This window comes from Oreochromis niloticus, linkage group LG4 (genome assembly GCF_001858045.2).
Source record: "Oreochromis niloticus isolate F11D_XX linkage group LG4, O_niloticus_UMD_NMBU, whole genome shotgun sequence".
Taxonomy (NCBI): Eukaryota; Metazoa; Chordata; class Actinopteri; order Cichliformes; family Cichlidae; genus Oreochromis; species Oreochromis niloticus.
In genome coordinates, this window is record NC_031969.2 from 24597735 (window position 1) to 24615455 (window position 17721).

The 17721-nt window shown below is 37.1% G+C and overlaps 1 protein-coding gene across 1 annotated transcript; it reads left to right on the plus strand.

Moving 5' to 3' along the window:
- Positions 1–13537: 13537 nt before the first annotated feature.
- On the plus strand, positions 13538–16005 carry igfals (insulin-like growth factor binding protein, acid labile subunit). The gene is made up of 2 exons (XM_005468781.4): positions 13538–13630; positions 13771–16005. The coding sequence occupies exons 1-2, from the start codon at positions 13612–13614 to the stop codon at positions 15510–15512; spliced, it is 1761 nt and encodes a 586-aa protein (XP_005468838.1). The 5' UTR covers positions 13538–13611; the 3' UTR covers positions 15513–16005.
- Positions 16006–17721: the final 1716 nt, after the last annotated feature.

Consider the following 17721-nt stretch of genomic DNA (forward strand, 5'->3'; position numbering starts at 1 on the left):
ACACACACACACACGTATATATGTGTGTGTGTACATGTTTAACATCTTGTGAGGACAGAAAATTGGCATGTTCCTATACTTGTGGGGACCAACAGTCACTTACAGGGACAAAATGGCTGTCCCCGTGAGTTTGAAGGCATTTTTGAGACTCAAAATGTGGTTTTAGTGTCAGGGTTACAATTAGGTTATGGTTAGATTTAGGCTGAGGTTTAGGATTAGGCATTCATTTTTGATGGTTAGGGTTAGGTTAAGCGGCTTGGGAAAGCATTATGTCAATGAGATGTCCTCACTAAGATATAACAATGTGTGTGTGTATATTAACTAAATAATATCAATAATATCAATCTGCTACAACTAAACTCATTTACACCACACAATTTCTACACTCTGTGCAAATCAGTTTCTTTAACTGTGGCCTTTCTTACACTCATGTGACACACTCATGCTCATCTTACAAAACCTGGATAAGTAAAGGAGGTGAATCAATTCAGCAAAGAACTAAGGCCCCTCTGTTACGTTTAACTCCACAGAGAGCCTGGGGCTTGTTGATAAGAGCACGGCATGACAGAATAAAAGGACAGAAAAACTTAACAGAGAAAAGATTTTTTCCTCTCTTATGTGTTTGGTAATAACTTTGCATTTAAAAACTTTGGAAAAACATCTCCAAAATACATCAAAGTATCCAAACTATAGAGGGCTGACTGGGGACACATCCTTATACACACTTACACCCCTAATCTTTGACTTCAGGTTTTTCCAGTCCCATTGTCATATATTTGATGATCAACTGTAAGTGGTATTATTGCAAAGTGGAAGTGTTTAGGAACCACAGCAACTTGACCAGAGTTGGGGTTGTAGAGTGTGGAGGCATACACTGTGTAAAAGTCACCAACGTTCTGCTGACTCAATAGCGGTAGAGCTCTAAACCTCCTCTGGCATTAACATCAGCATTAAAACTGGGCTGGGAGTTTCACGGCATGGGTTTACAAGGCAGAGCAACTCCAGGAGAAGGTGGCCCCTCCTGGATTATAAGTGCCCCAGCATTTTAGTCCACAAAGTAAATCCTTTTGCTGTTCACTCTTCTTTTCACTTAATTCAATCCATCCTGCACATGTTACTGTTTACAGTTTGCCTTTCTATCAAAACTTGAGTGTTAACAAGCCTCTGGGAGCTCTGTCATTTTCTTGAAAATGCCAGGAGACATTTTTGTTAATTAGCAAATCATGTTTCCTTCCACCAAAGTGATTCCCTCTGGAAATTAAATCAGCACAATAACCTAATTCAGTCAGATATAAGGGCACAGCTATGGCGAGAAAAAACTTCAGCAATGACATAAAAAGAAAAAAAAAACTGCATGCTTTTTTAAACATGAAATAATGCAACAACAGTCCATCCACAGGGGAGAAAAGTACGTTTAAGTTCGAACTTGCAAACAGGCAAATGCATTGGAGTAAAAAATTAAGTATACCAAAGGTTTCAATTCAGAGAATCATCTAGAAGTCAACCACTTTGACATAGTTTTATAGTTTTGCTTACACAAACCCACATGTTGGGAAGAAAAAATCTGCTTTTTAAAATAAACATGTTGGGAAGAATTAAAATTGGGCAGCGACAGAGTTGAATAAAACCTCAAGCAGAAATGCAAATGGATAGTCCAATTCATTTGGTTCCATCGGCCCTTTGGCTTTATGGTTCACATATGGTTTATCTTTCTTGTGGTATGCAGATAAATGAAATGTTCAGCTTACTTCACTGAAAAAAGTGGGTGTGGGGTCGTTTATAAAGAAAAGCAACATATTGATCAGAAATGTTATAAAAAACATTTATTTAATGGAATACTGATGTAACCAAAAATGAGCCTAATTTTCAGCAACCATCACTCCTTTATTACAATGTTATTAAATACTAGGTAATCATGTTACGAAAAGATGCTATCAGTTGCTGATAAGTTGATTACAGCTTCCAGTACTATTGTTTTAAGAAACTGAGACTTCTTCTAATTCAAATAAAAAATATGAAAAACAAAATGCTTATTATCTCACATACAACTCAAATGTCATTAAGTACAATTTATTTTAGAGGTCTTTTCTTAAATATCTGTTTAATTTTAAAGTCATGTTTTGGCATTCTCTACCTGAGAAACCAAAAATAATTCATTCAATAATTCCCATCATTTTCATCAATCATTACTCATCACAGTAATAGTACATCAGCTTCTAGCTATAATCACATAGAGTAGAGTGCGTATTTTCAACATAAGTGGTAACAATGTTTCAGTCCTTTACACAAACTACTCAGCTATCAGAACTTCATCTTTTGGGCTGTGCCCTCAGAGAAGTCACCAGCATCACCAAAGTCCTGTTGTTCATATCGATCTCTTTTCTGCTTCCTCTTCTGAGCTCCACTTTTTTGCTTTGATTGTGTAATTTAAAATACAGCTGCGCCGGCTAACTACTCTATAAGACATTCACTGAAAAAAAAATCTTTGCTTCAACAGCTTCAACAGATCTTCTTCACAACATTTTTGAAAAGTATTAGTGGAGTGTAAAATGACTAAAATTAAATTCATAAGGAAAATAATCCTGCATAAAAAAAGTTAGCCTTGAATTAAACACACAGTATAGTGAAACTTTTATAAGTCCACTTTAACATAATGCTGGCAATACAAGTATCCAGTGTATTGTAGAGGAGGGGCCTTAGCACATTAACATTGGAAAACTCTTGTTTTTCCCCAATAAAATGATATTTATTTGAATAAGTTTCACTTCATATTTGTTACCTGATTTTCCACACCCACCTCTAGTGGCCCACAGTTTGAAAACAGCTGTTCTAATCAAAAATCACCAGCAATGTAATAAAAAAATAGATTTTTACCATTTTTAATAGGAAAGGAAAGAACAGACTAATTGCCAAAACTATACGTTGACCAAGCATTTTAAGCAGCATTTTGACCTGTTGGCATCCATCACCAGATTAATGAAAACCTGTTTAGGGTTAGATTAACATCCATATGGATTTTTCATATATCTACTGAGGGTTAACTCAAAAGAAGTATGAGGCCAAATGCATGCGTGCAACTTTAGCTTTGTGTAGCACGTGACTACAACACAACCTACCTAAAAACGTCAGTGGCGACTCAATGAATGCATCAACAAAGCTTATCTGATATTACTGTTCAGGATAGTGACATCAGCAGGCAACGTTCAGAATAAATACTTTTAGACTAGCTGATTAGTAACTGTTAGTATCTAAGCTCACACTAGCATACCCACAGAATCTTGACTAAGACCCTCTCCTCATGTAATAATTTTCAACCTTATCATCAAGCTCACCAACAACAGGCTTATAGAACAGTTGACTGATGGTTTGAAACAGACTTACTTAGGTGCTCTGTGTGACTTCAGCAGCAGACAAAAGACGCAATTATAAGAATGCAATTATACAATGAATGGATTGTGTAAGCCCTCTCTGCTGCCACACCAGTAGTGATACAATTCTTGGGGTTCATGAAACGTGCATTGCTGGACTAAAGGGAAGTTTAACATGTCTTATTCAATTACTCAGTTGATTTGACTTCTGACTGCAGAATCGGTTCCCATAACAATTACATGCATGAGGACATATATACAGTCATACATATCTTTTATGCGCGCAGTAAACAGAGAGGGACTGTGCCAGTTTTTTTTTTTCCTTGTGACTGCAATAAAAATAGGAGCCCAGTGAGAAGCTTCAGATGACAAGCTGTCGAGATTTCATAGTCTCTGACATGACAAAGTGAACAGGCTGCATATTCTGCTGCAGATGCATTCAATATGAGCTGATGCTTATTAAAAAAAAACAGCTGATAACTACGTTTTATGAGTCATAAAGTGAGGAAATGTGGGAGATTTCTGTATTTACAGGAAAAATGCACTTGTGGCATTTAAATGAATACAATTGGTGTTTTTTTTAAGCAACAGCTATACAGTCATGGTGTTCTTTGGTTTGATGTACCTGGAGGGCTGAGGCATTTTGAAATATGCTACACTATAGTTAAGTATTTATAGGTTCAGTTTAAAGAGCATTACAATAACAGTAGATGTTTACTGGAGTGTTGTTCTCATGATAATTTCTTAATGCAAAGAAGTCATGTAGCATTTCTAATGAAAAGGCAGCTATGTTAATTATGAAGGGCCAGAAAAGATCACAACACATTCAACTGTGCTGCAGCCAAGCTAGATGTTAAACAAGGGAGAAATTTCCAATTGCAAAGCAACTTAGCCTAGATTGTTGTGGAGCAAATGAAACAGCACAATCTGAGACTTTCTGAAAGGAGGCACACAGAGATTAGGAATGTGGAGCTCCTCTGAGAGATGCCTAGACAGCAGACAGAGACAAAGGGAAGTCTTTCCTCTAGATCAAGTCAAAAGAAAGGTCATTGTGTTATTTTGGGGATAGGCACAGTTGAGATACTCTGATTACCTCAGAGAAGCAATGCAAAACCTTTGGAGTTTGTGATAACTTAGGTTCATAGTGTTTTACCTTATTAATGAAAGTTGCTTTATTTCAGCTCCTCTACCAAATTTTGGGTGTTGTATTCCTGCACACTGAAGATTTGATTCAATCATAACGGTCGGTGAGTGCTGCTGTTCATGTTTTTTGAGCATAAAAGTAAGATAATATAATGATATCAGTATGAACATAATAATTGTAAATTCATTAATTTACCTAAAAGTTAAGATTTCACTAAATATGGAACTAACTGTACTATAAATGCATACTTGTGTTGTGCTTTCATGAAGATATAAATACAGTTTTCTATCAGCCTTCTTTGTTTGTCCTACAGAGACTTACAAGCAACTTATCCATTTTAGCTCTTTAATCCTCAAAGACCAGAATGCTTTCTCTTTACTCCAGTATTTTAGTGAATGTTCTTCCTTGTCATCTACTAAGAGATTTCAGTCAATCCAAAGAAAAGTATACGTGTGACTGTGAGATAAATACACCTGGACCTCCAGTGTTGTTTGTGTGTTGGTCCCAAGTCACATATGAAATTCTAAGGAAAGTATGTTTAAAAATATTACAGCTTTAAGATTTATATTTGATCGTTTGTTTCCCCACCTGTCCTTCAAACCTTGCTTATCCTTGGACCTGGTTTGGACCCAGAACTGCCAAACCACTCCAGGTCCTTTTGGAATCCTTTTACAGACAGATTCCTTTATTGTACGGTCTACCTTTTAATAAAAAGAGCATATAATTTTTTTTATAGTTTGTTACTTTTTCTGAGCTTGAGTTGTTCCTCAGTTTGGGTGCACTTTAAAAGTGCTGCTTCATTGCTGAAAAGGTAAAAGAGACACAAAAACAAGCTTGGACTTTAAAAGTCCCTCTATTTCTGCCTCTGCTGCTCAGGCATGTCTAACAATATCCTTTTGTACTTTAGCTGTAAGCACAGCAATTTTTAAAGTAAAGTAACCATTTTATTTCTGAAGTCTCTCCTTGAATGTACCCACGACATTAAACCCCCCCCCAGAATGAAGTCCTTTGGAAGCAATCTACCCTAATTGCATACTTAATAATAAATTGCAAAGTATGAATCTAGCAATTATGTAAAATGAGAGTAAATGTAAATGTACATAAACTTAGAGCACTTGAAAATGTGTCTGATCCTCTGTGGAGTGCTTAGTTAATCAAGAAATGTCACAGAGAGGGGAGTGACAACTGAAAGCAAGCTGATGAAATTCAAAGTCCTCTGCAGCTTAATAATATCAGTGACTTTGAAAATGAATGCTTGCGAACCTTTTGGTTCACAAGAAAATTAAACCGGCTCCCAAACTATTCTGCAAACTCAATCAAGGCATACATCGATCATTTTCTTAACCATTATTCCAACAAGGGTTGTAGAGGGGTGAGAACCTTTTTTTTAGCTAACACTGAGCAAGAGGTGGAGTACACGCCATCACGAATTCTGTAAGGCTACATGCTATTGTGTTTTATTTCATGGTTTACTTTTCCGCTTGTACTAAAATTGAAACTTTCCAATAATTTGACATACTACCTTCAACACAACTCAATTCTGAAATGCACACAGCCCATTAACATATATACATACAAAGCTTTTCTGTCACCTGCAAAGATATCTTGTGAGCTGAGCAACTCATAAAGACTTATGAGTTGCTCAGCACACAAAATATCACACCTCTCAAATATCTAACCTCATTAATTAAATGCCACTTCATGTACTGTTCAATCTAATGACAATGTAAATGAATGCCTAAATGAAGCAGGCAGTAACAGTAATGCAAAAGCCACCCATGTCATTTATGTCTAAACTGACATACTGCCATCACTTTAACACACTGACAAAGCTAGCAATGATATGTACCCCATTTCTGCAAAGTCCTCTGCAGCTTAATAGTATGGACTTAAAAATGTCATATGATGTATTAATTTAATTTCCTTCATTTCTGTGTCAGCTGATCTTTTTTTCCCATTTACTGGTGGCAGTTCATTCAGGTTGCAGACATGGCATATAATTTTTAGGTCTCTTTGTGCTTGGAGACTGGCTGCACCTCTTTATCTCATTTCTTTCTTTCACACCCGTTCCATGAAAGGTTTCTCACCTTTGCTTTGGCAGTCTCACAAAAGTCCGCTGTGATGGTTAAGCAGCAAAGTCACATAATAGACCCAGCACTATAAAATTCTTGACTTTATTTTGAAATGTAGCAGGCCACCCTTGGAGCAAAATTTAAAAAAACAAACAAAAATAACATATCAGCCAACTTATATCGATCCACACACTTAGAAAGGGAATTATTTTGATGATAATTTATATTTTAATTCCCTACAGTTCTCTCTAAGAGTTAAAAAAACAAAACAAAGATATTTCACTGCATGCATATGAAATAAGAAGGAGAAAAACGGCGTCCCTACACTGTTCATTAACAATAAGTGACAGCAGCCCATTACAGTAACAATTCTCTTTCAGGAGAGAAACAAAACTAGAAAATTACAGCCCAAATAAAACAAGACGGGAAGAAGCAGCTTTATATTTCTCCAGAGGAGCATAGCAGTTGGCAGAATTCAAAAGGCAGAAACAGAACCCATGTTGTCAGCTAAAACGAGCTCTTCTGCAGTGAAACTACTGTTGGACTAGTTAATAATTCATTTATCCACTGTCTGTAAGGAATTCTGACTGTAAAGTAAAGCTGAAGAAAAAGAAGAGCATGTTGCGAGTTTTTACCGATTTAAACTGCTTTGAAATGCTCTTAGTTTTTCCCAGTAATCCTAGAATAACATCTCTTTATGTAGACATTAGTCAATAAAACTGCTGAGGCCCAGTTATTAAGGTTTTAAATAAAGCTAGTAATGGATTGTTTTGGAATTAACCTCTTTATTTGATGAGGTGCCACTATTTCGGGGCCTGAAAAAGGTCAAACCAGTGGGCCGTTTTGGTTGGTTTGTTTCAAGAAAGACCTCAAGGATGGTCTAGGGGCTTGTTGATAGAAAAAGACATGGCTTCTCTCTGGGTACTCCAGACTCTTCTTGCAGTCCCAAAGTATGCAGTTAATGGGGTTAGTTTAACTGGTGATTCTAAGTTGTCCACTGTTGTGAGTGTGAATTCTCTTTGTTTTAGCTCTGCAATGGATTGGCAAACAATGTAGAATCCTGCCTTTTACCCTTTAAAGCCCTCTCATGGCTGTATGATAAAGCCAAAGTGATATCTATGTGCTATAAGCTGTCTAAGAAAAGGAACTATTAAAATATTTCCATTGTCCCATAGGCACAGTGTTATTTTTTTTTATTATTGACCTACACTTCTATCCACATTTATACACTCTATTGCCTTAAATGTAGAGCATGAGCTGCGGGCTACAGACTGCTAACACAAAACCAGTTCTATCATCTTGCCCTGACACACATTTTTGACTTGACCTACGTACAAAGACAGGAGTAGATAGAAAAGTATCCTACGTGTTTTACCACTTCAGGAATATATATTGTGTATAAACTGTAAGACGACCACTGAAGTATCTCAACATTCTTGTTGAAGATTAAATAAAAAGGCATGTCAGGAAAGTTTGCAGGACCAACTGAAAGAAGGAAACTGCCACGCGTGAAGGTTTCTTACTGTAGTGTGACAGGTCCAAAGGTATAGTAAATGTCACAATAGCGATGAGGACTTGAACAAGAGAGACAGTGAGGTTTTTTTTTTGTTGAGAAGGATGAAGATAAGAATGTAGAATTCTTTTCAAGGATGCAGTACAGGAAATTGTTTGATTCTGGCAGAAAGCTTTGAAAGGCGCCAATTTCACTGTCATTTGGAGAACTGATGTGACATGCACAAACACGCTGCTAAAGTCGCTGAGTAAAGGTAAAGTTTTGGCATTTTTTAGGGAACTGTCTCCTCAAAAAAATGAACATGAACTACCAGAAGACACTCTCTATTAATAACAGACCATGTAGAAAAAAAACAGTCAAGATCGGGTCTGCGGCAACTTTTCAAAGCCAAATTTTAGGAAGCATGCCGAAATTGCAGACAAGCCGACAACTAACATTAGACAAAGGAGATCAATGATATGTCATTATTAATATGGCTCCACCTGTGTCTGGCCCACAGGCCTCCAAAATTGGACCGCACTATAAGTAAACTCACTGCCAATCAAATCCACACCCTTCAAACGGCATTCACTTCAATGCATTTGAAAGGAAGGTTATTACGAAGTCCTTATAATGTTTGATATGTAGCTTTATTAGTAACATACAAAATAGCTAATATAACTTTATATTTCCATTTTTGGGTTACGCTGTTCACATGAAGTTGCATTTACTCATGTGAAGATAAAAAAAGGTATAAATGAAGAAATAAATGAATGAGAGACCTAAATGAAGCTTCAGATTGTCTGCATTTCTACAGGGATTCAGGAGCTGCTTTTCTTCCCTCCTCTCAATGAGATCCAGGTCTCTTCCCAGTTGCCTAATTCACACAGACATTAGTGTTTGGTTGTGTCTCTCTCACCTGTCTTCTTCAGCTGACATTGTCTAGGTGTTTCAGTTTCATCCTGGATCCCCTGAGCATGGCTAAATGGGCAGGATGACAGTGAGGGGAAAAAATGAGAGCGTTTCAATGGAGTTTCATTTCAATTCAGAGCATTTTCTTTGACAATATATAAATTGACATGTGTGATAGCAGTTTACTATAAATCAATTTAACCCTGAAGTAGCCAAACTATTTTTTTCCCCTTGTCAGGATTCTTGTCTATCACTGCAAAATATTTTTTTCTTTAATAAATAGAAATAGAAGGGCATCTGGTGTAAAAAAACAACAACAACAAAACAAAACAAAACAGCCAAATCAAACATGCAGAGGTATCTTGTGTGGTGACCTATTGTGCACAAGGGACCAGTAAAAAGTAACTCATGGTCAGGTGTGCTTTGACATTCTGTGATAAACATCTTGTTTATGTAGATATGCAAAAGCATTTAAAAGCTTTTGCAGCAATAAATCTTTAAGTACTCGAGGTCTGCTAGCCAAGGTTTACTGCAAGGCATTCATTATAATGTTAAATAAAAGATACTTGTCACATCTTGTACATATTGACAACAATTCTAACCAAAAACCTAATTTGGATTCATCACTCTGTAAGACCTCTTACCCCTGATTTTCAGTCTAAGCCTCGTCTAATCTGGTATACATCAACTTTTGTTTCATTTCCCTTCCTTAAGGATGGCTTCTTGACAGCCACCCTTGACATTAGATGGATCAGCTAAAGCCTGTGATTCATCTCTCACGTCATGTGTCAGGTTTCTTGCTTGATCATTTCTATTTCCATAGACATAATCTTCAGATACTGTTCATCTGCTGTATATATTCATTTAGGTCTGATACTTTTCAGCAAATAGCTCTTTAGAAATCACCTTGTTGGTGCAAAAATATAATTTTATATATGTCAGAGTGTGTTATCTTAAACTAAATATATGGGAACAAAGTGTATTTTTGTAACAGGCGGCATGCAAAAAAGCATAGATAGGTATTCGATTGGCTATGGCAGCGCACGCATCCAACGGTTACAATGTTACAATAGAAATCTAATCTGGATCATCAGCTGCATAATTTGGTCACATCATCACAGTCAATTACCAAACAATGGCCAGTTCCAGCAGATTCCAGATGTGGAAACTAAGTCATTGAATTCTCTTTCCTCCTTGAAAGCAGCAAGTTGACTGTGAGCCCTGGGTGTTATTAATAGCCACTGCAGGGGTGTTGAGGGTCTTTTTACTGTCAAAGGGTGAGGTGGCAGTGCTTTCAGAGTAGTACTGAACCAAAGGCAACTGAACAATGATTTAAACTCAGATAAAACACGTCTCTCTTTTACTAATTTGTTTTTAAAATGTAAAGGGAGGAGTGCAACAATCTACCAGAGGATGGCAGTGTTGACTGTCACTCCATATGAAGCTCTTATATATGTTTATCATGATGTGTTGTTCCCACTTTAATCAGAGACAAATCAAACAATTTGGGTCACTAAAGTCTCTCCACTTCACTAATAGCAGATTATAAGAATAAGAAAAGAGATCACTTATTTAACCTTTCTTTTTTCCAAGTAAAAAGTTCTTTCGCTGTTACAGCAACAGAGCACAGAAATGAAAGTGCTCCTTTTGGCTGTTTTCCACTGTGTTATGCGCAACAGATGAGAGCAGCAGGAGGGTCCAACATTAGTCATGTCCTGAGGCCCACTACAGCAGCACAGGAGGAGTAATCTTTGGTTTTACAGCTTGTTTTTTTCTTCTTCTTTTGATAGAGCTATTTCTTCACCGAAGTTACTACATTCAGCTGGTTTTTATGTACTTCTCTTAGACTCATTTTTAGAATCCTGGTGGTGTTTGGCTGTCATTGCTTTTCTAAAATGAAGCAGTTAATACCGCACACAGTCTTTTTAGTGTTGGTTTGTCACATAGCGTTTTATGTTTGAAAAGACAACAAGATAAGTTGTGTGGTTTCAAAGGTGAATCAGCTTGGACTGTGAATTGAATACCAGCCAATTAAACAAAAAAAACACAGAGAAAAAACAAAGTACTAAAGTCTGAGTCATAATCACTTTAACAAGCACAGCAACAAATTTTCATCTTCACTTGCTAAATGGGCATGTTTAATTGTTTTTACTGTGATGCTGAAAAGGTGTAGGTCATTGGATGGGATGAGAGTGACTAGATATATGTGTTTTACTGTTAATGATGCACAATAGATAGATAGATGGACAGGCAATGTAGTATAGTATATATTTCCAAATCAGTTAAACCTAATAAAAATCCCTGAAAACCCAGTTCAGTTTAAACTTGTATGATTTCTGTATCCAGATAATGATTACAAAAGTCTAAGTTAAACAGGCCTAACATAGCTGCAGCAGGATAAGCCTGTGTGTTCATTAGCTACAGTGTATGTGTTCTAATACTTTATCTCTCTAACTGGCAATAACTCTGATGAGCATCCAGCTGCTTAATTTAGATTAACATCTTGCTTTCTAGGCAATTTCTCTGCTGTTAAACAAGTAAAAAAAAACGTATATAGAGTTATTTGAGAAAATTATTCTTCCTTAAACAAGACAAAGCCCAGTCAAAATACTACAACCACAGCGACAGGCTTTCCCGCTGACTATTAAGATGCCTCTCCTCCACCAAGTGAGCTCATAGCAACCGACCAAGCTGGAAACCTCTGTGTATGCCACAGAAGGAGCCAATCAGAGGTGTTTGTCAGGGATGCAAAAATCAAAGAACAGCTCGCTGCAGCAGCCATTCTCCAAGTTTTTTTTCCATATCACTTAAAAGAAGAAAAAAAAGAAATTCACTTCAGAACAAGAAAGCTGCTTTCCACAGTTGATCTAGTGAAGCCTAGAAAGACACAGCAAAATTCATAGATCTGCTTATGACTGCTGCTCATACTCTATTAAGCATTTACCATTTTGGTTAGTATAGGAGAGGCTTCCACAGAGGAAGACAGTGCTGTTGGACCAAGATGAAACAGCAAACCAGCAGTGCTCCCTACTGGCAAGAGAAAATTCTAATTTTGTTTATCTCAGTACACTCTGCAGCCTTTATCAGAGTTACACGCATGGCAAAGGTTTCAGTCAGGACACATGATCCTTTCATATGAGAAATGTTGAGAGCAACAAAAATAAATATGGTGTGCATTTCTTTTCAGCGTGGGTCATAAAAGTATTATTAGATACCTAAGAAACAATGTGTGAACTCTAACTTTGTGCCACATGTATTAATCAATACAAATGTCTATTAAAGATCAGTTAAAAATGTTTATTTCAGATAAAATTTAAAATAAGACACACACCAAGCTCCATCTGATTTAGATAAATGCTGGAATAAACATAACTATCACTGATATTAACGTATAAATCTGCCAGATGTAATTATCAACAACTGAAGAAGGCTGTGCTGCACATCACATAGACTTCTTAACAGATAATATTTTGCCTATTTGTGGAATGCAGCAGTGGACAAGATTTAGCAAACAGTCACTACATATGTAACATAATGTTTCTTCATATTGTAACAAATTCAGTGTTGGAAAATTACCCAGTTAAATTAAATTAAATTAAATTAAATTAAATTAAATTAAATTAAATTAAATTAAATTAAATTAAATTAAATTAAATTAAATTAATGAGTAAGCAAAAGTATTATCTAGATTTGGTTGGCCTTCAGAACTTCAGCATGGTTCTCTAAAGATCTCAGATATGGGGAAAAAGAGCAAACACAAAGTTAGTCATTACAGTCATTGATAAGGAAATTGACCTCTGGAACTGACCCCATCCTACATTATGAACTTTGTGAATGAAGCATTTCTGGCACTGCCGTCACAGTTTCTATGTCACATGCAGCTTTTGTCAAAACACATACATCTTAATTTTTTCAAACATAACAGATTTGTTCGAAAAATATTGTTCAGTAACAGATGACAAGAGGTTATTGCATATTTAATATGATGTATGCTTCCAAGTTTAAGTTTGGAGGTGAAATATATTTTCAGTCAGTTTATCCTTAGACAAATGTTCCTTTGATAATGGATTACCTATAAGCAGGAAAAAAACAAAAAAAACCTGAAAAACATCATAAATTCAGTCAATGCTCAGTGCACTGGGTTCATCTTATCTCTTTAACACTGTATCTCAGTTAAAATCTACAGTAAGTGCACTCAGTGGCATGACTCTGACAGCCACCTGGGCTGACAATATTTGAGAAAACTTACAAAGAAATGAGATACATAAAAAGACAAATTTCAGCACAGCAAAAACCGCAGTGAGGAATGGAAAGTCTATAATATTCTCATTTTGCAGACTTTGCTATTATTATGTTATTATTATGACACTGAAATGATCAGTATTGATGCTAGGAAGAAAAGTTTAGAAAGCCCAACTTAAAATTCTAAGAAAAAGTACATAAATAAATGTACTTACTAACAACTCTGATGGAAATGAATGGGTTAATGGTGCAGAAAAAGTGGACCTGACCAAAAAAAAAAAAAAAAAAAAAAGAAGCTGGGGGCTTGGTGGACTTTTCATTCAGCATACAGTTGCACAAGGATCAGTCATTCACTATTACACAAGTTGTCTGCCTTAAATCATGACCTCTGAAACTCAAGGTAAACAATCTTTTCTGGCCTTTAACTATTAACAATTTTAGAATTGAATGTTTATTTCTTATTTCTTAACCATATTTTGCATTCTATAATGAATTTATGTATTACATTTTTACATTTACATGTTAATATTCTCTCCACAGCTGGTATGCAAATCACTGCGCTGATGGTAGTCTGGATACTGGGAACATCACTGGTGTTTCCACAGTCGGACACAGCAGCTACAGAGAAGGTGGCTGAAGATCCCATTCCCTGCTCTAAGGTGTGCACCTGTCAATATGATGATTTCATCTCGGAGCTCAACATGTACTGCAGTTCTCGCAACTTCACACAAGTACCAACTGACATGCCACCATCCACTTATTCTCTCTGGCTGGATGGCAACCGGTTTACATCGCTCCCAGCCGCAGCTTTTCGGGATTTGACCAACCTGGACTTTTTAAATCTTCAGAATGGCCAGCTGACGACAGTTGACCCTCAGGCTTTCAAGGGCCTTGGGTCACTAGCACACATTCACCTTGAGCGGAATCGCCTCCGTGTATTACCAGGTACAGTCTTCCAGAATACACCCAACCTTGCTTCACTTAGTCTGCATAACAACCAACTCAGTCGCATTGAGGAAAGACTGTTTGCAGGACTCTCACAAATATGGCTTCTTAACCTAGGTTGGAACTCATTAACGGTCTTACCTGAGACAGCTTTCCATGACCTGCAAGGTCTACGAGAGCTGATACTCGCAGGAAACAGACTTGCTTACTTGCAGCCACAGCTCTTTCAAAACCTTGGTGAGCTCAAAGAGTTAGATTTGACAGGAAATTACCTGAAGGTGATCAAAGCTAACGTTTTTCTTAAACTAACTAAACTGCAAAAGCTTTACCTGGCACAGAATCAGATTTTAACAGTAGTCCCCAGAGCTTTTGCAGGCATGAAGTCACTTAGATGGCTGGATCTGACAAACAATAAAGTGACTTCTCTACATGATGACACCTTCCTTGGCCTGCACAATCTCCATGTACTTCGTCTTTCTCACAACTCTATCACTGGAATTAGGCCCAGGACTTTCCGTGATCTGCAGTACCTAGAAGAACTAAGACTGAGTTACAACAGGATTAGAACTCTGGGCGATAGGATCTTCGAAGATCTTGGCCATTTAGAGGTCCTAGAACTAGAACACAATCAAGTGCAGGAAGCACACGTGGGGGCTTTCACAGGCCTCTCTCATGTGGCTGTCATTAACCTTTCTGGAAGCTGCTTCCGCACTCTACCAGACCAAATGTTCAAAGGTCTGCCAAGGCTTCACAGCCTACATCTGGACAGAGGCTGCTTAACTAAGATAACAACTCAAGCTTTCAGTGGACTGTCTGGTTTAAGGAGGCTCTTTCTGCAACACAACAATATCTCTGTTGTGGAACACCAGAGCTTTGTGGATATGGTAGGTCTATCGGGACTAGATCTGAGTTTCAACAAGCTGGGTGCTCTCACCACCCATACATTCTCTGGCCTCAAGAATTTGGAGTACTTGCTGTTGTCCAACAATGAGTGTAGACAGTTTTTGCAAAATGGCACAAGGCAGATTCTTCCAAGGCTGCGCTACCTAGACTTGAGAGCTAATGCTTTAACAAGCTTGGTCCCAGACTTCTCTGATAATATAGAAAAACTATTACTGTCTGGAAACAGGTGGAAATGTGACTGCAGCACCCTCCCACTTAGAAACTACGCGTTGAGGAAGTCACAGGTGATTCCTCGGCTAGTGGAGACCCACGCAGAAGGTGAAGAGCCTGATACGACAATCACCATATACAACAACATCACATGCACAAGCCCACCTCGCCTAGCAGGTCAGGACTTACGGGATGTGGACGGTGAACACTTCCAAAACTGCTAAGCTGCACTACAAAGACAGTTTTACGGAGCTGGTTGGTTAAAACTCTGCTATCAGCATTAGCATTTCAACATTGTAAATTAATTAAGTTTGATTTGAACATCAAAACTGCAATACTGAAATGTGTTTCATGTTCTTATATAGCTATTAACAGATAAGCTCCTGCCATCTCATGCTTTTACAGAAAATGCTATTTGTTTCTAAACATATCTGGATTCTCTTCAAAGGAAATTCCATGAAAACCAATATTCCTTTTGCTTCATTAGTTATGTTAAATATGTGGTTGTGGTTGAATGTTATGACAGTTGGCAGATTGTCAACACTAGGAAAAAGAAAATGTGATGCAGCAACTTCACAATGCTTTGTGACACATCAATTTATGTTAGTATTAGAGAGCATGATGGAATGTGAAGAGCTCAATTTGTAATACCTTTGCTGAAGTGCTTCATATGGATATGAGTTTGCCTGAGATATTTAATAAAACATTTCAAATGTGCAAATGTGGTTCATTTACTTTTGCTAAAATAGTTATAAAATGATCTGTAACAGAGATAACTTAACTTTAACACAGAATGTATTAACATTATGATAAGGCCTGACAGTACTTTAATTGCAGAAATTTCAAGCAAAGTAAAATAATAATATTAATAATTATGATCATCATCATGGGCCTTTGAAATATGAAGAAATGTTTGAACATGAATATCTCAAAAACTATCACAGATTAAATCCTGGCATTTTCACTGGCCTGGCTTACCACAAAAATGAAACAGGATCTGCAATTTGGAACAAATCCATCAAAAAATGTCTGAGTATTGGTTAGTTAAAATTAGAAAAAAAATATCAAGCAATCCTGTAAAATCCTAAATTTGAGCACACACAATAGAAATACATAGTGACAGTTTCAGAATTGCATATACGGTAGTTGCATTTTACGATAACGCATGAATGTCATGTTGGGTTGATCAAATATGACATTGTACCATACAAACGATATATCGGTCTAATCTAAATAGAACAAAATTCTGGAGTTTCAAAATGGTATTCTAAATAACTGAGAAAATAATTGTGTTAAATATGTGTTTTGAGCCCTACTTTATAAGTATGCATATTACCCTTGAGGAGTCTGATAATTCAGATTAAGTTCAAAATATACTAAGAAGCAATCAAATTTAACTTTTCATATAGGTATATTACATTTCTTGCAGTATTCATTGAAGCAGTCAGTACACCGATTACCTGATCTTTGCTTGCCCATAGCAGTCGTGACACTAGGGTTAGCCTTGGGTTAGGGACTTGGGGAACTGTACCACACTACCAATCATACTATGTTGACATGGCAACAGCCTTGCAAGACTACTCATGTGAAATTGGTTACTAATCCCCTTTTCATGCTATGCTATATGTTTGTTTTTGTTTTTTTTAATGTACAAAAGTTTAAACTGGTGCTTGTTGAGTTTTTAATAGTATATTTTAAACTTAAATAGAATTATAAGACTCCTTCAGGGCAGTAGGCCTTGAAATAGTAGGTAGAGTATGGCTATGCACAGCACCTGAAGGGGTGTCCAAATTCATAGGCTGGATCCACCTGAGGACTCGGCCTTCGCGGTCTACGTGGGCCAGGTCTTCCGAAGGCCGGTGAGGCCGGAAGTAAGCGGCTGTGAAACTGGATGGTCTAGCCTTCAGTTTTGCGTCACCAGCTGTCTCGGTGGAGTTAAATAAACTCAGCTGTCAATGGTCAATGGTCAATGGTAACTTTATTGTCCCTAACGGGAAATTGATTTGCAGTATGTCCATACAAACAAACAAACTTGTCTGCTCCTTTCTGTCTAAAATATAACAGGACACTGGCGTAAATTTTCGATCATCTCACACTTCTGTTTAATTGGTTTTCTGTTTGACGTTTATTCAGCTGTGTGAAAACTACAACTTTAACCAATTTTAGCACGGTAGCTAGCAAACTAGGAAAATTTCTGTTTAAAAAGTCATAAAAAAGAGTGTTAGCCAGCATAAAAAGAACATTTCCCTATATTTAGAAAAGTTACAGCCTGGTGAGCTTACCTGCCCTAACACACACACAACACAGCTTTGGAACACTATGCCAATTTAGTACTTGTTTGCTTTCATACTTTCGCGAAACTTTCGCGTTTCAGTATGGGAATTTCTGGCAGCATTTGAAGGCAACACTGTTGTGAAGCTTCTCGTTTCCAAT